The 24,102-nt window shown below is 37.2% G+C and overlaps 2 protein-coding genes across 2 annotated transcripts; one reads left to right on the top strand and one right to left on the bottom strand.

Annotated features, from left to right (window-relative positions):
* Nucleotides 1-20,825: 20,825 nt before the first annotated feature.
* On the top strand, nt 20,826-21,218 carry LOC131151191 (uncharacterized). Its single transcript, XM_058102439.1, has one exon. It carries the CDS (start codon nt 20,826-20,828, stop codon nt 21,216-21,218), a length of 393 nt encoding a protein of 130 aa, XP_057958422.1.
* A 696-nt stretch (nt 21,219-21,914) lies between these two features.
* Nucleotides 21,915-22,786, bottom strand: LOC131151939 (heavy metal-associated isoprenylated plant protein 19-like). The gene is made up of 3 exons (XM_058103444.1): nt 22,754-22,786; nt 22,560-22,641; nt 21,915-22,231 (listed from the first exon to the last, which is right to left on the bottom strand). Exons 1-3 carry the CDS (start codon nt 22,784-22,786, stop codon nt 21,915-21,917), a joined length of 432 nt encoding a protein of 143 aa, XP_057959427.1.
* Between the last annotated feature and the right edge of the window lie 1,316 nt (nt 22,787-24,102).

Genomic DNA, 24,102 nt, shown 5'->3' with positions numbered 1-24,102 from the left:
TAAGCTTGTCAAAAATATTTTTCTTCACAACACAAGACAAGCTTTTAAGTCTTGCAATGAGAATGCAAAGACTCACAAGCTTAAGAAGGTTTCCCCAAAAATGATTTTATGAACTAAATCACTAGGGAAATCCTTTGGGCTTTACTCTCAAGAAAATCAACAAAGCAATCACAAGTGTGGGAGTATAAGCTAGTGTAGGATCTCTCAAGATACTCTTACTCAAAAGGATTTGGGAAAAGAATGATCATATGGATGAGTATATAGATTGTGTATGAAGAAAGGGCACTCAAAAATTCAGAGAGAATTTTCTTAATCTAACTCCCTAATCTTGTCTTAATTTTAGTAAATGATCTCATATATATAGACATAGGAAGAATTATGACCGTTAGGGACATGAAGGGTATTATTAGGATTGTTTTAAAACGTTTTAGCAAAGTTAACCCTATTTAAAAAATTTAACCGCATTAAAAAAATTTGTCCAACTCGAGAGTACCGGTTGACCAAACTTGAGGTTCGGTTGACCAAGTGACAAAGTTCGGTCAACCTCGTGCAAAAAATGAGCTGATAGTTTGGTCGAATGGACTAAGGGTCTTAAAGACAAATTTCCCAAATCCGCGCGGTTCGGTCGACCAGGTGATTTTGAACTAGGTAGTTCGGTCGACCAGGCAATTGGAATTTCCCACGTGGGGGTTCGTTTGACCAGGGCGTTGCCCATATAAACTTGGTCGGTTGACTGAGCGGTCAATGTGTTGACCCAGGGAGGTTCAGTCGACCAAGCTGAATAAGCTTGGTTGGGTCGGTTGACCGAACTTGCTTACTTTGTCCAATTTATTTCAATTCTTTCCCCTGATATTATAAGTAATAATGGGGACTATTTTGTGTGAGTGTGTAGGGAACTAGGGTCAGTCTACGGTCTAGGCTTTTCAATAAAGCCTAAAAACCTGGCATCGGTCGACTGAAGGTTGACCAAAGTCAGCCCTAAAGTCATTTGATTAACCTATGGTCTATCTACGACATTTTTGAGCTTACAGATCCTACATGCATGATATGTAGTAATTATTACAGACCTTTGAAATGAAATTATTACAGACCCAAAATATATTAAAACAAATAATGACTATGCTGGGTCTTCACTTCTTTTCAGGTTGCCGCATGCCATTATATGAACTTTCCAATAAGAACCTGCACACAAACTTGGCAACCATTAAATATCAGAGTATTTGTCATTATCAAAACTGGGAATGACCCATAGGGTCAACAAAGATGGTGCAACAGAACCATCTACCTCAATCTTCCACGGAGGATCATCTATTGACGCCAACGTCACAATAATGACTACAAATGTAGAAAACACAAATGAAAGGATTACTGAGCTAGAAAACAAGCTAGTAATACTAGCTAAAGCCTTCGAAGACAAGGATCGACAAATTGCTTTCTTAAAAGGGAAGCCCCAATCGATCCTGAATCTGGTGAAGTGTAACCATATCCTCCCGATTTCGCTCCACACACCACACCAGCCTGTATATATTGCGCCATGAACCTCCATCGCCACGCTATTAGTCCAACAACTGCAAAATATGATAGCTAAAACCATCAGACTATAGTAGGGTGGGCTCAACCAAGGCTCTCAAACCTACACGAAGCCTTATTTGCAAAGGATTGAGTGGATGAGGATGCCATTGGGCTATCAACTGACCAAATTCCATCAATTTGACGGAAAAGATAATCCAAAGCAACACATAGCCCATTTCATCAAAACCTGCAACAACACAAAGACATATGACGATCTGTTGGTGAAACAATTCATCTGGTCTTTAAAGGACAATGCATTTGAATGGTTCGTCAACCTCGAACCAGAATCCATTGACAGTTAGGAACAACTTAAGAGAGAGTTCCTTAATAGGTTCTTCAGCACCCGACATACTGTGAGCATGATGGAGCGCACCAACACCAAGCAAAGAAAAGGCGAACCAGTTCTCGAGTACATCAATAGATGGCAAGCACTGAGCTTGGACTGCAAAGATTGCCTAACCGAGACTTCCACTGTGGAGATGTGCATTTAAGGGATGCACTGGGAGTTGCTTTACATTCTCCAAGGTATCAAGTGTCGCACCTTTGAGGAGCTCGCAACTCAAGCTCATGACATAGAGATAAGCATCACCAACTCTAGGGGCAAAGTCCCAGTGCTCCACATGGATCAACGCCGAGAAAGGAAGGAGGTCAAAAGGACTGAAAAGCCTAACATGGGCAAGGAAACAATGACCATCGACGCCGCACCCATCAAGATCGGGGCAAAGACGAAAGCAAATACTCTAATCTTACCCGATCCACCAAAGCACCAAGAGAAGCCAAGGACGACGTTGCAAGAATTGGAGCAGAAGAAATATCCATTCCCAGACTCCAATGTACCAGATATTTTGGACCAGCTCTTGAAAGCCAAACTTGTAGAGCTACCGAAGCCCAAGCGTCTTGATGAAAAACATAAGGTCGAAGACCCAAAATTTTGAAAATATCATCGCATAGTCAATCATCCAACAGAGAAATGCTTCGTGTTGAAGGAGCTGATCATGAGGTTGAAAGATCAAACAAGATAGTCCTTGACAAAAGTGACGTTGCCAAGGCAAATCTCGCTACCATCCCCACCGAGACATGTAGGCCTGCACAGCAAAGTATGACATTGAAGGAGGATCCATGGTTCATCCAATTTGGAACCTTGAAACCTATAAACGTCTCACACCTGTGGAACGCCACCGAAGTACGCTGCCATGAAGCAAACAAAAGGCAACGAACCTTGACAACGAAAGGGGAGCCACGTGAAACACCACCTTCTCAAGAAAAGTAGCCCTTCAAGACAAAAAAGGAAGGGCCTAAGTTACCTAAAGAGGCAAAATGTGTCCAGTTCATACTAGAATAAGATGTTAAAGAGGTCTATGCTTATGTGGATATGCCTCGAGATGGTAACCCAAATATTTTGACACTGTATAAACTCATGATTGATGACCTCGAGATCTGGGCATCTTCATTAGAATCGGAGGATGAAATCAGCGATGCATGGTCCATATTAGTCACCGAATCAAGGAAAAGTAATAAGGGTAGGAGAATTGAAGCCTTGCCGCAACTCGTTGAAGTCCACCCTTCGAGGCGCAACACCAATGCCAGGCTCGAAAAACAAGACTCACCAAAAAACTCACTCATCCACAAGGAACCCAAGGAGGGATGGACTGTGGTGAAGGCTAGAAGACCACGTCAAGAAAAAGAGGATATCAGAAATTCCATCACCATGAAAAAGGAAGCAACACAAAAGAAGGTATCACCTACCTTAACCAAAAAAGAAGTCTCGCAAGACGACAATTGTGCGAAACATCGACACCAGAGATGAGGATGAAATTGTGCAATGAGGGCCCTCTCCCATCACCTTGATGGATTTCTTCCCTTAAAAATTCTTTGCATAGGCCAAAAGTGTCGCGGTCCATATGATGTCCATAAACGTCACTAAGGAGGAGCTTAAGTGTCAACAACATGACAAAGGCAACCCAGTAGAAGATAAGGTATCAAAAACTCTCCAAGATCTCCTCATCAACTCCCAATTGCATTCCTTAATGCAATCCTCTGAGATGGTATGAAATCAAGCCATCTTGACTCTGCATGAGTTGGCAAGGCTTTTGACCCAGAACGATGCAACGATACACAACAAAGAGGCACAACAAGTCTATGTGTCATGTTATTCAACGATCGCATTTTCAGACGAAGATCTTTTTTGGGGTCAAAGCCCCATAATCGGCCCTTGTATGTCTCAGGGTATGCTGAAGAACAAAGGATCAACCATATCCTCATTGATGATGAATCTGTAGTCAAAATTATCCCAAAAAACCGCCGTGAAAGGGCTCGACATCAATATCGATGAACTGTCGAAAAGTCGATTGATGATTCAAGGCTTTAATCAAAGGGGCCAACGAGCGATCAGCATGGTCCGCCTAGACCTTACCATTGGAGACCTCACATCCAGCACCCTATTCCATGTGATCTATGCTTGAACAACATACAAGATGCTGTTAGATCGCCCCTGGATCCACGGAAATGAGATCATTTTGTCAAGTCTACATCAGTGTTTCAAGTACTATAATAATGTTGTCCAAAAAGTCAACGCTGACTTGAAACCATTCGCTGAAGCTGAGGCCCACCTAGCCGACGCAGTATTCTATAAAGACATGGGCAACTGCGAAGTCATTGCATCAGAGGTTCCGACAAATCGGAAGCAACTCAAAGAAAGATGAGTGATGCAACAAGGAGGAATCCCTTTGTTGCCATATTGATCCTCAACCAAAGGAAAGATGTGGCAGTCTAAACCCCGAAGACATTCGCATTCTGAGGGATTCACTATCCCCACTAGTGCCACAAATAGATCCATTGGTGACCACCAACCATTAAAGGGATTCATCCGGGTGACAAAGGGGGCAATCGAACATGGTGCACTCCCGAATAGGAGAACCGATGAAGGGTTTGACCCTAATGCCTACAAACTTTTAGCCAAGGCTGGACACGATTTCAAGAAATCAAAACCAATAGGCCCACTGGTGGCAAAATGCATCGAAGATGTTGTCCCCCAACTTCCCAAGACTCGGCCGAGAGTGAGTTATCAATGAAAGCCCCCCATTTGCATCACATTGAGGAGTAATAAGCAATCAGTGGACACATGCATCATCGGGATTCAGGTGACTAACGAAGAAGAGAACTCCCTATAGCAGCACCTCACGGTTCGATGTATGATCGCATTAGAGATCCCGATCTCACACAAAATCAAGCGATCAATGGGATGAAAGGGCCCCAATCGCCAAAGCATCGAGACACAATGTTTGGATGCACCGGAGGACCAAATCTCAGACCTCATAAATCTATGTTCAAAATACTTTTAGGCACAAGGTGAACGTCGATCTTCCAAAGGATAGGCAAACCATCGCTGTCAAACCAACATGCCTATGAAGTTGGTGATAAAGTTCCATCTTGGAGAAGGAATAAGATGACCATAGAAGTCAACATCGAAGAAACGCTAACAAATGAAGGTCGAATCGACACCCAAGCTCGGAGAAGTGGTCATGAAAAAAGAAAGGAAGGGTCCTTGTACATATCATACCACATCATGATCAATGAGAATATTGAGCCTGATTTGTTAGGCAGCGAAATTGAGGACACTCCTCCAGAGTTAGAGGATGGTGGCCAAGCCACTGTTGACGAACTTAAAGAAGTCAACCTCAGCACTCTAGAGGATCCTTGACCTACCTTCGTAAGCGCCTTACTCACACAAGAAGAAGAAGAAGAGTACATCCAATTACTGAGTCAATATAAGGATGTATTTGTATAATATTATAAGGAGATGCCTAGCCTTGACCCTAGAATTATAGTGCATCGTTTGGCTACAAGGAAAGGCTCATGACCAGTGAAGCAGCCCCAACGTTAATTTCTTCTAGAGCTTATCCCGCAAATCGAAGAAGAAGTAAACAAGTTAATCAATGTGGGTTTCATCTGGGAAGTCACATATCCGACATGGATTACAAACATAGTTCCCATTCAGAAGAAGAATGGACAACTTCGAGTCTGCATTGACTTCAGGGATCTCAACCAAGCATGTCCAAAAGATGATTTCCCTCTAACCATAATAGAAATCATGGTGGATGCAACTACTGGTCACGAAGCATTATCTTTCATGGACCGGTCTTCTGGCTATAATCAAATAGGGATGGCCCCAGAGGACGAAGAACTCACAACCTTCCATAATCGAAAAGGGATTTACTATTATAAAGTGATGCCCTTTGGGTTAAAGAATGCTAATGCTACTTACCAACGTGCCATGCAAAAGATCTTTGATGACCTACTCCATAAGAAGGTGGAATGCTACGTTGATGACCTCGTCGTAAAGACAAAGAAGCGTAATAAGCACCTGCAAGATCTCAAATTGGTGTTCGATAGGCTTTGAAAATACCAGCTAAAGATGAATCTGCCTAAGTATGCATTCAACGTCACATATGGCAAGTTTCTCAGCTTAATTGTACACCATCGTGGCATCAAAGTTGACCAGTCAAAGATCGATGCCATCCAAAAAATGCGAGAGCCCAAGAATTTGAGAGAGCTGCTAAGTCTTCAAGGAAGGTTAGCATACATCCGACACTTCATCTCCAATCTGGTAGGGTGATGTCAACCCTTCAACCAATTGATGAAAAAAGGAGTTGACTTTGAGTGGAATGAGGCATGCACCAAAGCTTTCCAAAGCATAAAAGACTACCTCTTAAATCCACTAGTCTTAGGTGCACCCATCCAAGGAAAGCCATTGATCCTTTACATCGTCGCTTAAGAAAGATCCTTAGGAGCTTTACTTGCCCAATAAAAATGAGCAAGGAAAAGAGGTAGCACTCTACTACCTAAGCAAGATGATGGCTAGCCCGAAACTAAATTACTCACCCATTGAAAAGGCGTATCTGGCACTTTTCTTTGCTGTTGATAAGCTAAACACACAATCCCCCTCATTGTAAGAGCTGACCCGGTAAAATATGTACTATCAAAACCAGTCCTATCTGGACGACTCGCTAAGTGGGTAGTCATACTGCAAAGTTACGACATCTTCTACGTGTCTGAAAAGGTGGTTGAGGGACAAGCTCTTGTCGATTTTATGGTGGATCATCCAGCTCCATTTGATTGGGAATTCACAGACGACCTCCCAGATGAGGAAGTATTACAAATAGACATCTTGCTGCCGTGGGCAATGTACTTCGATGGAGCCGCACGATGTGATGGTGTTGGTGTCGATGTAGTATTTGTTACTCCTCAACACCAAGTGTTGCCAAATGCATTCATCCTTGGCGAACTATGCTCAAGCAACATCGCAGAATATCAAGCATTGACCATTGGCCTTCAAATGGCCACTAACATGAAAATTCCTGTGCTTGAAGTATACGGGGACTCACAACTCGTCATCAACCAAGTCTCTGGACGATACGACGTCAAAAAGGAAGATCTTGTGCCATATCACAAGTACGCCCAATGTCTACTGGGAGAGTTTGAAATCATTGTCTTGGAGCATTTTCCAAGGCAGCAGAATTTTCAAGCAGATGCGCTAGCTAACCTGGCCATGTCACTAGTCAAATTAGATAGCCAGACAACAATCATTACTATATGCCAGAAATGGGTCATACCACCTATCAAAGATGAATAAGAAGAGGAAACAAATGCTATATCTGTCTACGTCATTGAAATTGAGGACTGACAACAACCCATTATTGACTATCTATAGCATGGAAGGCTTCCTGAAGATCATCGTCACATGACAAAGTTGCGTCGACGTGCTGCTCGATATATATACTACAAAGATACACTGTATCAAAGATCCTTCGATGGAATCTTTTTACAATGCTTAAGTGGTGACGAGGTGAAGTAGGCCTTAGAAGAAGTTCACTCTAGCGTGTGCGGTGCACATCAATCCGGACCAAAGCTTCACCATAAAATTAAAAGGATGGAGTACTATTGGCCCATGATGGTGCATGATTCCTTGGAATACACTAAGACATGTCAAGCATTCCAATTCCTTGCAAAATACATATATCAGCCACTAGAGCCTCTACACCCCACTATAGCATCTTGGCCCTTTGAAGCATAGGGCTTCGACTTGGTCGGACGCATGCCAAAGTCCTCCCTTGGTCACCTGTACATACTGGCAGTTATAGATTACTTTTCTAATTGGGCCAAAGCAATCCTGCTTAGAAAAGTGAAGAAGGGGCATGTTGTGAACTTTATCAGGACCCACTTGATCTACCTTTACGATATTCCTTGGTTCATTGTTACCGACAATGGGAAATAGTTTTAAAATAGCTTGATGTATAGATTCTGGGAGAAGTTCAACTTCAAACAGTACAAGTCTTCCATGTACAATGCTCCTGCTAACAAATTGGCCGAAGCATTCAACAAGACTCTTTGTAACTTACTATGCAAAGTGGTCTCCAAGACAAAGTAGGATTGGCATGACAAGGTTCCCAAAGCGTTGTGGGCATACCATAGAACTTATCAAATGCCTACCCAGTCAATGCCCTATGCCCTTGTTTACAGCGTTGAAGTTGTGCTCCCACTTGAGAAACAAATACAATCCCTATGCATGGTGATCCAAGAAGGTCTTACTAAAGAAGAAAATGCACACCTACGATTGGAGGAGCTGGAGGCTCTAGATGAAAAAAAGAATCCAAGCACAATAGCAACAAGAGTGCTACCAGGCTCGACTCACCAAGGCCTTCGACCGTAAGGTCCACCCACAATCATTCCAAGTTGGAGACTTAGTTCTCGCAGTATGACGACCTATCAATCTGAAATACTGACCTGGCGATAAGCTCACTTTGAAATGGGATAGCCCATACTTAGTGCAAGAAGCCTATACAAACAATGCTTACATGCTACTAGACCACGAAGGCGTTGGCATTGGCCCAATAAATGGCAAGTTCTTGAAGCAGTACTACACGTGAGGCTCCGCTTTAGGTCTGCTACACTCCTGGCCCACAAGAGTATAAACTATGAATGGCCTCGAAAAAAAAAGAAAAATCCATAGCAGCTGTCTGCTGCTTCGACATTCTTAGTGCCGACTGCTGCTCTATCAATCTTTGCGAGACCGTCAACTGCTGCTTCAATATTCTTGGCGTCGGCTACCCACAATGTCAAAATTAGGAATCCTACAAACTTTGATTTTTGATTAGTTTTTATATAAAAGAGGTAGGTATGGTAAAAGAAGTAAGCCACTTAGACTTATTTTTCCTAACCACCCTACCTGATAATCTCCTTCTTTCTTCTATTTAGCCAAGGTGAATTTCACCACAAAGATGATGCCAAACCACCAACAAGAAAAACTACAGGGGGCAATGCAAATTCATCAACCCCTAGATTGGCACTCGAAAGGGAACAAATGGAGATCCTAGAGGCTGTATTTCACTACAAAGGGGAACTTCCATCCCCGGAGCTAGTCTACTTGCTCACAACAGAGCTTCAACAATATGGCCCGGTTGAACCAAAGGATGTACGCTTCTGGTTCGAAGATCAACGATATCACAAGAAGGGGTAGGTCAAGGGGACCGCTAGCCAAACCCCGCTAAAAATTGATCTCATTGATGCTACCACTACCCCGCTGACTATTGATCTCACTGCTGCTACCACTGCTCCACTGACCCTTGATCTCACCACCTCCACTGTTGCCACACCGAGTAGTGCTCGCACCACTACCTTGACCACTGTTACTCCTGCCACCACTCTTATCACCAATGCTCTGGCTGGGGAACTTACCACCTTCATCGCTCTGACAGGTCTTAATGTATATGTTGCTCGTGCTGCAGTCACCACTACGGGGTTTCTGGCGATCCTGGTCTACACTACCATTTCCAACAGGTTTGTTATGCATTAGATCAAAACGTATTGGCATCCAAAGGGCAACTCGTTACTAAGAGGGATGACTTCTAGTCATTTTGAACATCCCAACCCCAGGCCATCGAAAAGAGAACATGTGACGCCCCGATTTTCATACAATTTTTTTTCATAAATAATAATAAATAAATACACGTCATCGACAACATCTATAAATCGGCCACGTCAACAACCCTACTAACATTCGTACGACCCGACCCACATTGGGTACCGGGTAAAAAGTCATTTTATTTATAAAACCTTACAGAAGAAGACTGTGTATTTATATCATTCAGAATACAATACCTAGAGTATCTACATACACACATATATATCATTATCACAAACTCAAAAACTACTCAACACTAGGAGAATTACACCTCCCCTAGTCCAGAAACTCACCCTGTGTGTTAGGGTCTCAGCTCCCAATGGTCACGGAGCTCTGTAGCTTGGTCTATCTCTGTCCCCTGAAAAATTTAGATAATTTGGGTGAGACACATCTTAGTAAGAATGAATAAATTATTCACAGTGTGTGGCCATATGAGTTCAATTATAATACAATTTACTTTTCAAATCATCATTTCACCTGAGAAAATACACTGGCAAATATATTCTTATAGTTATATAGATATATAACACAAGCTTTTATAAGCTTTAAAACCTTTTCTTAAATTCAATAATTTCAACACATAAATATCCGCGAAGTTCCTGAGAATAGGGAAGATTACCCGCCCATATAGGTAGCTTCCCTCTGCCCTAACACGTTATGCAGTTAGGTATGACCACATCTGATACCTATTAGGGTACTCACATTTCTCAGTAAGCCCTCAGGCAGAGAGTTTCACTTTAGCCAATTTTATCATTCTTTCACTTTTTATTTTCATTTTACTTTTAGGCTCATGAGTGTCCTTGGTATCAAATACCAACATCGTGTCTGTAACTCATGGCCACCCTGAGGATCTTTCTATCCACGCCATGTTTCCCCTCATGGTCAAGATTATGCGGCCCGAAGGCTAGATCTAACCGTAGTTGGCTGACCCGGTTAGATCAAATATCATATCACATATCACGTCTGTAGTACGATTGGCCGGCCTATAACCCTGATCCGAACTCAGGGGGCCCAACAACCCTACAAAATGGCTCAGTCGAATGTCACGCTATACGCTTCAAGGGTCCGTATGGTTGCACTAACACCACTGGCAACGGTACCGTGATCAATATCATAACCATCCAACAGGGTTTACTACCACATACCCGCAATCATTATGCGGTATTGGTATTTCATCAATCATATTCTAGTATATCACAATTCAGTTCAATATAAATATTCTCATCATTTTATGTGCACATTTCATCATCTCGTAATAACATATATCATATTTAACGTATTTTTCACATTTTTCCAAAATACTCATATCAATAATTTGTACAAACTCATTTCTCATGCAAATAATTTCCATTCACAAATAAATGCCACATTTCATTATTTTCCATTAATCATGTCAATCATTCTCATTTCAATATTTTCTCAGAAAATATCCAACGTTATATTTCACATTTTTCAACACATGTCATGTACCACACAATTTTCATCTAATATTCATAACATATTATTTTCACACTCCAAAATATCACAATTTAAAATCACTCAAATGCCACACAATTTATCTGATATTTATATCGTAATTATTTTCAGACAAAATACCATAAGCACATTTTCACATATTAATTTAAACAGTAATTCTAAAAATACTGCTATAATTTATTCCCCTTACCTGACTTACTAGGAGACTCGTTAGAACCCCAAATCCTACGCCCTTGGTGCCCGAAATTCAACTCCTGAAATTTGCATTTCCCCCAGATTAATTAATATATTTCTCCAAAATAATACCCATCTAACCTTCCTTAGGCTCCATATACCTCAAATTAATATTTAAACTAACATTTAACAGCCCCACTTAATTTTCTAAATTTTACCTGCGGATCTCAACATTACACCCGTGGTGCTCACCCGGGCTCTAAATTTCAGAAATCCTACTTCAACTCTAGATGCTCAACATTTTAGCATTTCTAAATTAATCATAATTAATTAAAAATAAACCCCTTAATAACCCCCGTACCCTAAATTTGGGGTTTTGCCCACGACAACCCCATGAGAATTCCGTCCCACTAGACTTGTAGAGAATCATCCCTAAATTCTCGTGGTGGTGTCCGTTCATCAATTGGGCTTATAATTTGCAAGAAATTAAAGAAAAAAAGGGAAATTGGCTTACCCCAGGAGATACATCTACGCCGCTCCTACCACCGATCCGCTTCGGTAGAAATGACGGCAGCGGAGAATGGAGTCCAGTGGTATCTTCTGATTTTTGATCGGGTGAAAATCCACCACGTAATTGAGGAGAGAGGGCGGGATAATGAGAGGAGAGAGAAAGAAAGTCTATCGCGCAGGTAGAAGAAAAGAAAAGAAGAAGAAGAAGAAGAAGAAGAAGAAGAAGAAGATCTTGAAGCTTCTAAGCTTCAGGATAATAATAATAATAATAATAATAATAATAATAATAATAATAATAATAATAATAACAATAATAATATATTTAATTAATATTAATAATAATATAATTTATTAATAAAAATAAAAATAAATTTTAATTATTTTTTTATCTTATTTATTTTTTATTTTTTTCTTTTTTTAAATTTGATTAATTAATTAACTTTAATTTTAATTTTTTTAATTTATTTTTATTTTTTGAGAATCACCCCACTAATCTTGTATAGTTATTTTTGGGGTTATTATAGAACGATATTTTTCTTCTCACGCAGTAGAAGGAGGTACTCTTCAGCTTTTCCTAGCTTATGTCGGTGATATCACCAGAGTCTATCGCCGTCGAACGAGATCTAGAGCAAGTAGCAGTGACGCTACAAGCACTCCGACCGATGCTGGCGTTGACCTAAGCCTCAGACTCTGCCCCCCACACATCCGTTAGATAGAGACATGAAGGATTTGATTTGTCTCGTAGGTGGATACTCATCGGCTGTACCTCACTTACCCCCGAAGTAAATCTAAGGCATGAGACCACTTGGGAAAAGTGGCGGGGGGGGGGGGGAGCCGAAAACTCAAACCCGTTACCTCTTAGAAGTACGACGGGCTTCCTACCGCTAGGCCACCAACCCAAGTGATGGCCAAAGAGGGAGATTTATCACATTTAAAGCACAAGTGATGGAGAGACGGACAAGGGCATTGAGTCCTTCTTAGCAGTGCACCCGACATCCTGAGCATCAACCTCTCTCAAAGACTCCATGGGCAGAGAAATCCACCACGCATTTTGCCTTCGAGCAGTCAAGATTGCCCATAGGAGTCAGCAAATCTGTAGAACTTCAAGACTCGGTTCGGATTGCCTCACAAGTTACGCGCCATACTGAGACTTGAAGTGGGGGCATTTGTAAACACTTAGAATTTAAGAACATAAAAAATATAATAAAAATAAAAGTTCAAATACATATGTATACACTTTGTGAGAGTACAAGTGACAAACAAATACATGTGTATAAAAATACACCCTCTAGGCATACAAAAATATAAACATATGGACAAATAAAATAAAATAAAATAAAATATTTGGCACCGTATCTATGAGATTCACCAAAAGAACTACCGCCGAAGTTGAGAGAGCCACAGCCAAAATTGAAAAGCTCACCGGAGCTGTGACTTTCACTGAAAGTGCCACAGCCAAAGTTAAAAAGCTTGCTAGATCTGTGACTTTCACCGAAAGTGCTACCACCAAAGTTGAAAAGCTTGCTAAATCTGTGACTTTTTCCGAAGGCGCCGTAGCCAAAGTTGAGAAACTTGTTGGATCTACAACTTTCATTGAAGGTGCCATCGCCAAAATTGAGAAAATACCCGATCGAACCCCTTTTGTCAAAACATATCGCCATCCAAACAGAAGACGTTTGCCGAAAACATCAAATTTGAAGTATCTAGTCAAGAGCGTCACCATCAGGGAAGAAGGTGGCGAGATCGGATCTTGCCTATAAATGCTCGAGCCTCTTGCCAAGCCAGGGCATCACAACACGCAATGAGCAAAAAAAAAGAAAAGAGATCAAGCATAAAAAGAGAGAGAGAGAGAGAGAAAGAGAAAATTGAGAAAAGCTTTTCTCCTTCCTAAGATCTCTATAAATCTTTTGAGCCTTCGATTTTATCCTCAAAAAACTGCCCTTAACCAATCTACCAAACCAGTCTGCCGCTGAAGTCTTTTCCAGCAACTCTGCCAAAGTCTCTCCCAGCTCCAACAAAAGCACAAGACTTGCATCTTCTTTAACATCAAAGAAATAAGAAAATCAAGAGAAAGAAAGAAAAAGGGGCCTCCCTCCACGTATCTACTTCAATTTGGTGGCTCTCTCTCTCTCTCTCTCTCTCTCTCTCTCTCTCCATCATTTCTCTTTTATTTTTTTATCATCACACTCTCTTTTCTCTTTCTCTCTCCACTATCTACATCTTACACTCCCTCAATCCTCCGACACCATTACTTTGCCAACAAAAAAAAAAAGAGTGAAGTTCATTTCTTCCTTTTTTTTTTTTATATCCAATAGTTAAAAAATTATCTAAAAAAAAACAATAAAAAAAAAAAACTTCCATCTTCGCGATTGATCAAAGCTTCGTCTACAAGATTGTTTTGGTCATAGAGGTGAAGACTTGGATAAGATTCGCTTCGCTAGAGATCAAGCTACTACGACCCTTGACGGAATCTCAAAGGAGGATTAATTAGAGGAAAAACCAAAGGTCGTACCACGAAATTTTAATTATGCATTTTCTTGTATAATTTTTTAATTTGTATTTTCTTTTGTTTTCTTTTACATTTTTCGCATCCCTATAAAGTCCTAAGGGTGCGAGATTTGTAGCGAACACTTAGCTTTGACATAAAAAATCTGCTTACAAGAGAATCATCTTAAGTCTGTGGGGTTGGTTAGATGGGAAGAAGAGGGATTAAGAGTCAATACACATAAATGAGAGGGATCAAACCCAAAAGGTCTTAAATTGATCTACTAAAGTAAAGAAAAAGAAAATCAAAATGAAAAATGATTTTTTTTTTTGGTATTTATGACACTGAAAAGAAAAAAAAAGGCTAATTGGAGTAAAATTGAAATTTTCCTTCTGTAGAGACACAGAATAATAATAATAATAATAATAATAATAATAATAATAATAATAATAATAATAGCAGTAAAAAGAGAAAATTTGGTTTGGTGTAGACCAAACCGTCGACGGTTATGTGGAGCTCAGGAAAACCGTTGACGGTTTGAGTTACCATGGCTCAGTAAAGGTAAAATAGTATAAAGAAGTTTGGTTAAATACCAAACTGTTGATAGTTTTCCCTGGGCCAACAACCTATAAAAGGCTTTCAAGGGTTTTTTTTTTTAATTTATAAATTTCATCTCTCCTCTCTCTCTCTCTCTCTCTCTCTCTCTCTCTCTCTCTCTCTCTCTCGCTCTCTCTCTCTTCGATTTCTCGTCCGTTTTAAGCCCGAATTGAAGGATAAACACTATTTCGGGATCTTAGCAACGATTTTCTGCAGTTTAACTGGAGCAGATTTGCTGTTTAGGCATCCTAGTCACCAGTCCAAGAAAAAGTTAAGGGGAATAGACTATGTCAGGTATTTTTAGAAATTTAACTAATTAAATTGTGGTATTTGATTACAGAAATAATATATATGATTTATTAGAATATTCAGGTATATGGAAATTGGGATTATGAAGTATTATATGTATATTTTTGGGAAACCAGGTATTTTGACCTAGAAGATGATTTAATGTTAATCCTCAGCAAAATATATTTTTCCTTGGTAGTTGTTATATTATAGTTTATCACTCAAACTGTGTGACATGAGTATGAATATTTTTATTGTATAGATCAGCATGTTAGATTTATTTTATGAATAAATAGAATAGGTACAGTTTGACAATGATTTTCAGAAAATATTATAAATATTACAGAAATTATGATATGAAAGTTTAGCTGGCTTTATGCCGTGACAGTTCAGCCGGCTTAATGCCGTGACAGTTTAGCTGGCCTAGTGCCATGACAGTTCATCCGACTTTATGTGGTGTTCAGTTATGTAATGACAGATTATATAAAAATTATGATATGACAGATTTTATGCAAAAATATGAAAAATGAGATTATGTTACAGTTATATTATATGAAATGTATTATATGGTAGCAGAACCCTGATGGATTAGTTTAGTTCTAGAGCACGGTACCGTAGCTATTATGTTAGATCAGTACCACCACACTTCTTAGATAGAGTGTTGGTGAATAGTAGTCGATTAGGCCATTGAAGAGTAGGATATTCCTTTTGGTAGTCTGGACCAGGTTGGGGTGGCCAATCGTACTTACAGACATGTTATGTTTGGCTTAACGTGGTAGGCCAACCATAGCTAAGTCCCGCCTACGGGCCGCGCAACCCAATCATGTGGGGGTAATACATGATATCAGCTAGCTATCCATTTAGGGGAAATTTCAGTATGATACAGATATATCAAATGATTTACATATATAGAAAAACTTATTATGATAAAGTATGCTTATGTTGAAAAGTATGTATTTACCAGACTTATATATGTATAAGTACATATTTACATGATTTACCAGTTAAGTTAATTATTTTCAGGATATGTTTATGATACACTAGAACTCATGTTACCACACATTGATAATAATCTATTCCTTCTTACTGAGAGGTGTCTCACCCCAATAATTTTAACATTTTAGGAATTACAAGAAATCAAGTCTAGAGTGCTCCGGGGTGGGATCTTGATAGTTCTGTTTATAGTAAGTACTTGTGAGTACTGATACGTATATAGCGATGTTTTTGTGCACCATGGGTTGTAATTATGTTTATGAGAGATATTTATGTGATGATTGACGGTATTAGAATTTTGGTATTGTATTTGAGATTTTATGTAAATGTTTCCACTGTTAGGTCCATAGACTGAATTTTGGACGGGTATACCCATTATCCCACTTTGGGTTCGGGTCAGCATGGTTATGGTATCAGAGCATATTCATTTATAGCAATATAATTTTTGGGTCGTTACACCTTCAATCAAAGTTTTTCAAGCCAAAGAGATCAAATTACAAGTTCAAAGAAATCCAATTGAATCATCTATATATATATTTTTGAATTTTTACGAAAATTGACTTAGATGGGAAAAATTAAAGGGATTTTGATGAATTTTAATTGAAATATAATTACCAAAATAACAAAGAAATAGGGGCCACATGCCATTAAAAAGAAAAGGAGACCCCAATTGAGGTCCTTGAAGACTAAAAATGAAGCTTGATAAATTGAGTGCATACAACTAGAAATATTAATTTTTTGTAGATGGATTAATATTTTGAATTTCTATTATTAATAACTTATTATTTTTTCTGAAAAAAATTCTCTCACAATTCATTAAGTGTAAGACCAAAAGCTCAAGAAGCCCAAAAGGCTTTTAAAGGGCGGGGAAGGGGGAAGGGGCAAGTCGTAGCACATGTAGCAACACAATGAGCTAGCCCATTTTCTTTCTATTGACATAAAAGAATTTGCATGAAAAGAATGAGTTTGTTAAATTTTGAATGTCAAAGAAGAAGATCTAGTATATCCCAATTTGCATACACGACATAAAGAACGTTCTCAAGGATTCGTTTAGTGTTGAAATCAATTGTAATTTCCCTCCACTAAAGTTCAATGCCTATTTTTGGAGCTTCAAGGATTACCCAAGCTTTAACAAACGCCGAAGAGCTTCTATGACTCTTGAATATCATGATACTGAAAGGCTTGAGATCAGTGCCTCTATAAATCAATCTCGTTGAAGCAAACATGGCATGATTTTTTTTTCAAGAGGCATTACACCATATACTATAAGAGGTGCAAATTATGAGTTTCCAAGAATGTACTGAAACGATGGGAGTGGTCAGTGGAAGGAGGACTATTGGGTAGGGTTTTGAAAGATCCTAAAACAGAGTTGAAATCTTTGACTATATAATGTAAATCTCAAGTTTTATTTTAAAAGATGTATTTATATCTGACTTTCCAAATGCTCCAATTGAAGGGGGCAAATTAGGTAACAATTTCAAGTTTATCTAAGAAGGACTAGTCAATAGAATTGAGGAAAATTTCTAATCATGTAGAAGGAGAGAATTTAGCTTGAAGTGGGGGAAAAAACACATATTTTTGGAATAGTGGGAAGTGAAAGAAGACATGATCTATTGTTTCTGTTGAAGAATTACACAATTGGCAAAGATTGTTATTATTTCTTTTATAGCGGTTGAGATTATCCATGGTTGGAAGAGTATCCATGCTTCAATTACAATGATACTTTGTATTGATTTTTAGTTATATTTTTAATTATTTTTAAATTAAATTATCTTGTTAAATTATTATTTGAGCTTTATTAGTCAATGCATGTATTTTTTTGCGATGTCTTACTAAAGTTGAATAACTCATGTTTAGACTTCAAATACACAACCAACTCTAATTTGACTCTCCAAGAATATCGCTTGCAAAATTGAATTCGATATATCGTAAATTTGAACTATATTTCCTCTTAAATCGAGATTGAATATCAAATGAAAAGTATTTAAGTATTTTGAAGTATAAATTTCAGGTTTTAGATTTGAGTTCGTGTAGATTTGGAAGAAATTCATTACAATTTATACTGAGTTTTATCCAAATCTATACAATCTCAAATCCAAATCTTGAAATCTAAACTTCCAAACACAGGGTTAAAGTAGTCTATTATATTGAATATTTGCAGCTTTGTGAGGAAAGGACCCAAGTATGCGAATAGGGTTCATTTGATGAAAGGTTAGGTCTGTAATAGCGACTCTCTTACGAAGTTACATTGTTTGTTAATGGATCATTAGATTGTGGGTTGAAAACTTGGCATTGCTGTAGTTAATATGGCTCACTTCTACTAGGTAGTGTAGATTTTTTGGCACACTTTCTTTGTTAAAGAGAATTTCTTAGATGACTGCCTCAATTTTTTTTGTGTGCTAGCTCATTCTAAATACCTAAACTTATTTGAGAGAGAATGATTAAGGTATCTTTTGAGAAAAAAAAGATAATTTTTAAACAAAATAGTTTTTTTGTTTGTTTGGAAATAAAACAGTTTCTCTACTCTTAAATTGAATACAGTTTGTCATTTTATACACATACCGAACAACTTAAAGAAAACAAGAAAATTATTTCCAAAAACTATTTTTCCTAATTATCAACCAACTGATGCTAACATCCAATCAACATAAATGTGTTCTTGTTTTTCATATCTAAAGACCATATCAAGTATTACCTTAATTTTATATGAAAAACACTAATAGATCTTTAAAAGGAACATTTCAATCGGTAAAAATTACAATTTTTATATTAGAAGTTTTAAATTCTAATTATTGAACAGTTCTATTTGATAGACACCCTGTTGGCTTGAAAAATAAGAGGTTAATTTGATTAAAAAATAAATGTAATAGGCTAGTGAAAGAAACACACACATTCAAATAATTAATTAGAAGAAGCCCAATTATCAACTCACACGAGGTTAGTAGTAGGTGTTAAAATGATCATGACTCACATAATCATTAATTTGTTTGAAAAGTGTGACAATGAGGGGATTTGACTCATAATTCAAACTTAAATATATCATCATTTGATTTTATGTTCTTCCAATTAAATTGTGCCTTCATAATTCGAGGAAACTTCTAGGAACATAAAAAGTGTGGCAATGAAGAGGTTTGACCTTCACTTTCCTTTCTTATTTATTCCACATAATTGACAATTGGAATTAATTTAGCTCCAAATAAATATTTTATCAACAGTGGAATAACCCTTTTAGCCCTGTTTCAAATTTGGAATACTAGAAAAAAAAAGAAATTATTAAAAAAAATTCTTTCTTGTGTTTAGTTATCAAAGAAAGTTAGAAAATAAAATAAAATATATAGCACATATTTATTTAATTCTAAAATTTAATTATATCAATCAAATTTAATTTTAAATAGTATATTATATTATATATAGAGGAAAAACAACGAAAAATGAATTTTTTTATTTTTATTTTTAGCATCTTTAATCCATTTTTTGGTCATTGAATATATATTGTTTGGGCCATAAAAAATAATAGGTCTCATCCAATATCCCTTTTTCATTAGTTTCACCTTCATTCAAGATTGAACTTTTGGTAAATCAAGGTAACAGTATCTTCGATTTGCAGAATGAAATGGATAAAAAAGAAACAGAATGAGAATATGAATGGCAAAATTAAGTGAGAAATTCAATTCCCATTCCTTTCGATTATATTTCATTATTATGTACCAAAAGTGTGATTAATATATTCTATTTCTAATATTAAGTATATTGATGCTGTTTGGAAATATGAATTTCAAACCTTTAATTTGGATTATTTGAGTGAATTTGAATAAATTTTAATATAATTATATATTAAGTCTTATCTAAATTCAATACAAATCAAAATTTAAAATTTTCGAAACATAGATTGAATGTATGTATCGAAACCAATATCATTTCATAGTAAAAACATGTTAATTCTGATATATACATAAAATCTTGAATATATATATAATATATATATATATATATATATATATATATATATATTCAGACAACACAAGCAATTATGAAAAGTGTAGAATGGAAAAGGGGGCCTCAAAGTTTCAATTCACTACGTCATGGTGCGTCGGCAAAACCCAAGCCCACCCACTACACACACTTGTTATGAAATATTCTTGAATGATTTTTTTTTTTAAATTTTTAGGAATTGTGGTATCATCATTTCGCCATTTTTGAGTCATTAAGTACCTGTTGGAATGAATTTTGTTTGGGACAAAAGAAAAGAAAAGAAAAAAAGAACATATTTTAACTTTTATATATTAAGTCGAATGAAATTAAATTGAATTTATCACTTGATTTTGTTAAGTATTGGATTAAGTCTTGCAACGAGCGCAACCCTCATGTTTAGTTGCCGCCTATCGACGGTTCAAATTTTCATTTCATTTTATTTTTATTAGGCAAACCTTATAATAATAGTAATAATAATAATAATAATAATCATCATCATCATCATCATCTTACCATTTAAACTAAAAAATTTTACTATAAAATGATAAAATATCATTAGGAGACAGTCCCAACCTTTTTTAGTTGAGGACCAATATTTAAAGGAAGACTTCATAGGAAGTAAATGGATGACAAAGATCCCACTCTTAATCAATAATGGAATACTGAATTACTAAGCAATTGAGAAGAACCTTCTATATATAAACTATGACAATTATAGTATTAATTAGTAGCAACACATGCCTTTTAGATCATATTATTTGGCTTCTAATTAAAGTTCAAAACAAGAGCAGTGCATTTATGGAATGGAGGTGCATAATTGATTTTTCTTCTTTCTTCCTCTTTGAGGCCACCGGAGACTCTGAGGCAGCCTCTGATCCTCTGGGAGACTCCAAGGCAAGCTCCGGCGACGTCGACGTCATGGAAAATGATGATGCCGAGTCATGCAGTTGCGACGTTCATGAGGTGAGCTATTTTGAGGATAAAGATTTTGATGACTTGCGCATTGGCGGCGATGATATCGGTTATTATGGCAGTGGCGGCGAGGGTGGCCTGGACTTTGCTCTGGCGGAGGAGGTGGAGATGGAGGTGGAATCCGGCGGAGGAGGTGTTGATGGAAGTAGGAGGATGATGATGGATGAGATGGAGAATAAGCTCTTTTGGGAGGCCTGCTTGGAAGTTGGCTACCCATGAATTTGTAGTACTATGATGGATAGTTGATCCATCTCTCTTTAAATGGTGTGACAATGAGTTAATTATATAATTAATAATATATTTTTTTTTTGAAAAAGAATTAATTAAAAAAACATCTATCTATATTTTTATGTTAATTGATGAAGGAATGTCACATAATTAGCGGTACAATTTTTATTGTTGGAATTAAATGAAAATTAAGGCGGTGGCTCCTCACTTGTGCACTACCACATATAGAAATAGTGATTTGCAAGGTAAGATTTTTTCATGCAATAATTCAAAAGGTTTGATTTACACACACACATCTATTTATTGCAAAACATCTGACGATAAGTGAAAATTATAATCAACAATGGTGGGCTGATTGGTGAGGTTGTTGTCGACTCCCGTATAAATTCAACAACTGTGGGCTGAGATTAGCAGAGCTACCACCGTCAAATTTTGCTGCCACCGTCCCATCGTCAAGTTTAATCTTCAACAACTTAGCGGTGTTTGAGGGTGATAATAAGAAATTTCTTTTGCGATTTCTTCTTAATTTTTCACCCTATTCTAAGAGAGAGAGAGAGAGATTTGCACTTCATAAAAAATTTTCCAAACTGTTAATTGTTAGACGTGTCATTGCCGGAAAATGCCGGCATAAAAAAATTGCCTGAAAATCTCTCTCTCTCTCTCTCTCTCTCTGCAAATGATCTCAAGCTACATAATGGAACAAGCAGTAGGGTTTTCGTCACTGAACATAGTGAGTAGAACATTTTCTCTCCAATAATCATCAAACACCAGCGTTGAATCCATACCCGTCCTATTCGGATCTCCACCACCCATCCATCCCAAATCTCCTCCTGCGTTCATCATAATCTCCTCGTCTCTCTGATCATCCCCTTTCTCATCGGTCACCACCATCACCACCCTCTTCCCCGTCTTCTTCCTCAGCTTCTTCAGCACCTTCTCTGGATTGATCCTCCCCGTCACCACCACCCTGTGTCTTCTCATGTCCGTCATGAACGTCTCCACCCCTACATCCATCCACACAATTAAAATTCATTAATTGTCGGGTTAATCCGTTTTCCGAAAAGAAAATATTTTAAAAATCATGTTCAGGAGGATGAGTTTCGAGTTTGGATTCAGATTTATCATTTATGTCTGTTTATTTATCTTTGGAAGAAACTCAAATAGTTTTAAATTGTGTTTTGTTAAGATCCGAATTTCAAGTTCTCGAATCCAAGAATGGAAATCTTGTTCTTTTTGAGGGCACGTAGTTCGAGATTTGTGTGAAATTCAATAAAACTCAATACAATACAATTTGGTATTTAAACTCAAGGCTTGGAATTTAGATTCATTTACCTTTGAATTTGGAAATGGCTTTAGCGACAGTTCTTTCGCATGCATTGCAATGCATTGAGACTTGGAATTCTGCAACTATTTCCTGTAAATTTAACTAGATGTAACGATCTTCTCCATGGATATTGTCTCAAGAAAAGAAAGGAAAAAGATATCAAAATTTATTATTAACCTATGAATTAGAAAAGAAATCTTACTTTTTCTTCATTATTTTTCTTCTCTTTTCCCATCGAAATCGTGTAGGGGAGACAGAAAGCAACGCGAGGAAAGTAAGGAAAGAGGGGGCATTTTACTAATTGTGGAAAACTGGTTAATGCAGTTATTCGGGAGCCAATTGAGAACAAAGCCACAAATGTTGGATCAGAAATTAACTAAATTTTTATTGGTGGCAAACGTGTAATCAACATTGAAAACCCTAATACAATTCAAAATCTCCTATCATCCCTCTCCCATAAGAATTGTTACATGACAAAATATTTGCATCGTTCTCTGTTCAAAAGTAATTGAAGGAATGATTTATATACGTAAATTAGATTTTAAATTTATGAGAGTGCATGTAACTTAATCAACATTTGAATCGAAGTTATGAATTATTTTATTTATATTATTTTGATAAATAACCTTAAAAGATGTCTGTGAGACATCATTTGGGAGATGAGGAGAGTATGCCATGAAAAATATCAATTATTTTGAAATGTTCATATTTTTAGGGCCAAAATGGCCAATAAACTTCTAAATTAATGGACTTAGGGAATCAATAGTTACCAATTAAGGGATTTACAAAAGAGAGTTGGTTCACTACATCATAAATTGTTTAAAGTCACATTTGAAATATCTTATCAACAAACGTTAAACTAGAAAATTACTGAATTTGATAAATATCATAAGTGTAAATCGAATAACTTCAACACTTAATGTGTCGAACAATGTATCTTACACTATTGTCCAATAGACATGAGGAAAAAATTATATACAATGTGTCATGCTTATGGTTATACCATGTTTTTAGATAAAATTACTTTGGAAGTCACAAGATTAGCCATATGGCACTCAACTAATCAAAATAGCGAGTCGAGAGTTCAAAAAATATATATATTTTTTTAAGAGGGAAAAGAGATTTTATTAAAAAACAACCTCGAGCAAACAACTTGAGGTAGGTTGAAACATAGACAACAACACACAAAGACAAAGACTGAGCTAGAGCTTATTCTTAAGAAATGCAAATCAACTTGAAACAAAAGAAAATATTTTGCTTAAGAAAATATTGCATGACATCAAGGGATTGCTAACCTACAATAAAGAGAATATCGTTCTAAAACTAATTTTTAACAAGTTCCATGTCCTTAAAGGCTGAAGGAACTTAAGGAAGATATATTCAACAAGAGTTCGAGAGTAATGTTCAAACGTAGAGGCTAAATTATCAATTAGATGTGGCAGTAAGAAATTTTTTGAGTGGTTGCAAAAGGGAAACATCTAAAATTGACTATGAGCCAAGTTATAAGGATAATTATAGTTTTAATTTGAAATATTAAAATGAATTTAATTA

The sequence above is a fragment of the Malania oleifera genome, chromosome 3, assembly GCF_029873635.1.
Source record: "Malania oleifera isolate guangnan ecotype guangnan chromosome 3, ASM2987363v1, whole genome shotgun sequence".
NCBI lineage: Eukaryota > Viridiplantae > Streptophyta > Magnoliopsida > Santalales > Ximeniaceae > Malania > Malania oleifera.
Note: the sequence above shows the minus strand (reverse complement) of the source record. Positions and strands in the feature narration are given on the sequence as shown.

What these genes read in the sequence shown, in the direction of transcription:
- LOC131151939 (XM_058103444.1), bottom strand. Translation starts at nt 22,786, where the DNA reads ATGGGAAAAGAGAAGAAAAATAATGAAGAAAAA. An exon ending in AGAAAAATAATGAAGAAAAA is followed by an intron (nt 22,642 to 22,753) that starts GTAAGATTTCTT and finishes TTAAATTTACAG; the next exon opens with GAAATAGTTGCAGAATTCCA. An exon ending in AGCCATTTCCAAATTCAAAG is followed by an intron (nt 22,232 to 22,559) that starts GTAAATGAATCT and finishes GGATGGATGTAG; the next exon opens with GGGTGGAGACGTTCATGACG.
- LOC131151191 (XM_058102439.1), top strand. Translation starts at nt 20,826, where the DNA reads ATGGAATGGAGGTGCATAATTGATTTTTCTTCTTTCTTCCTCTTTGAG.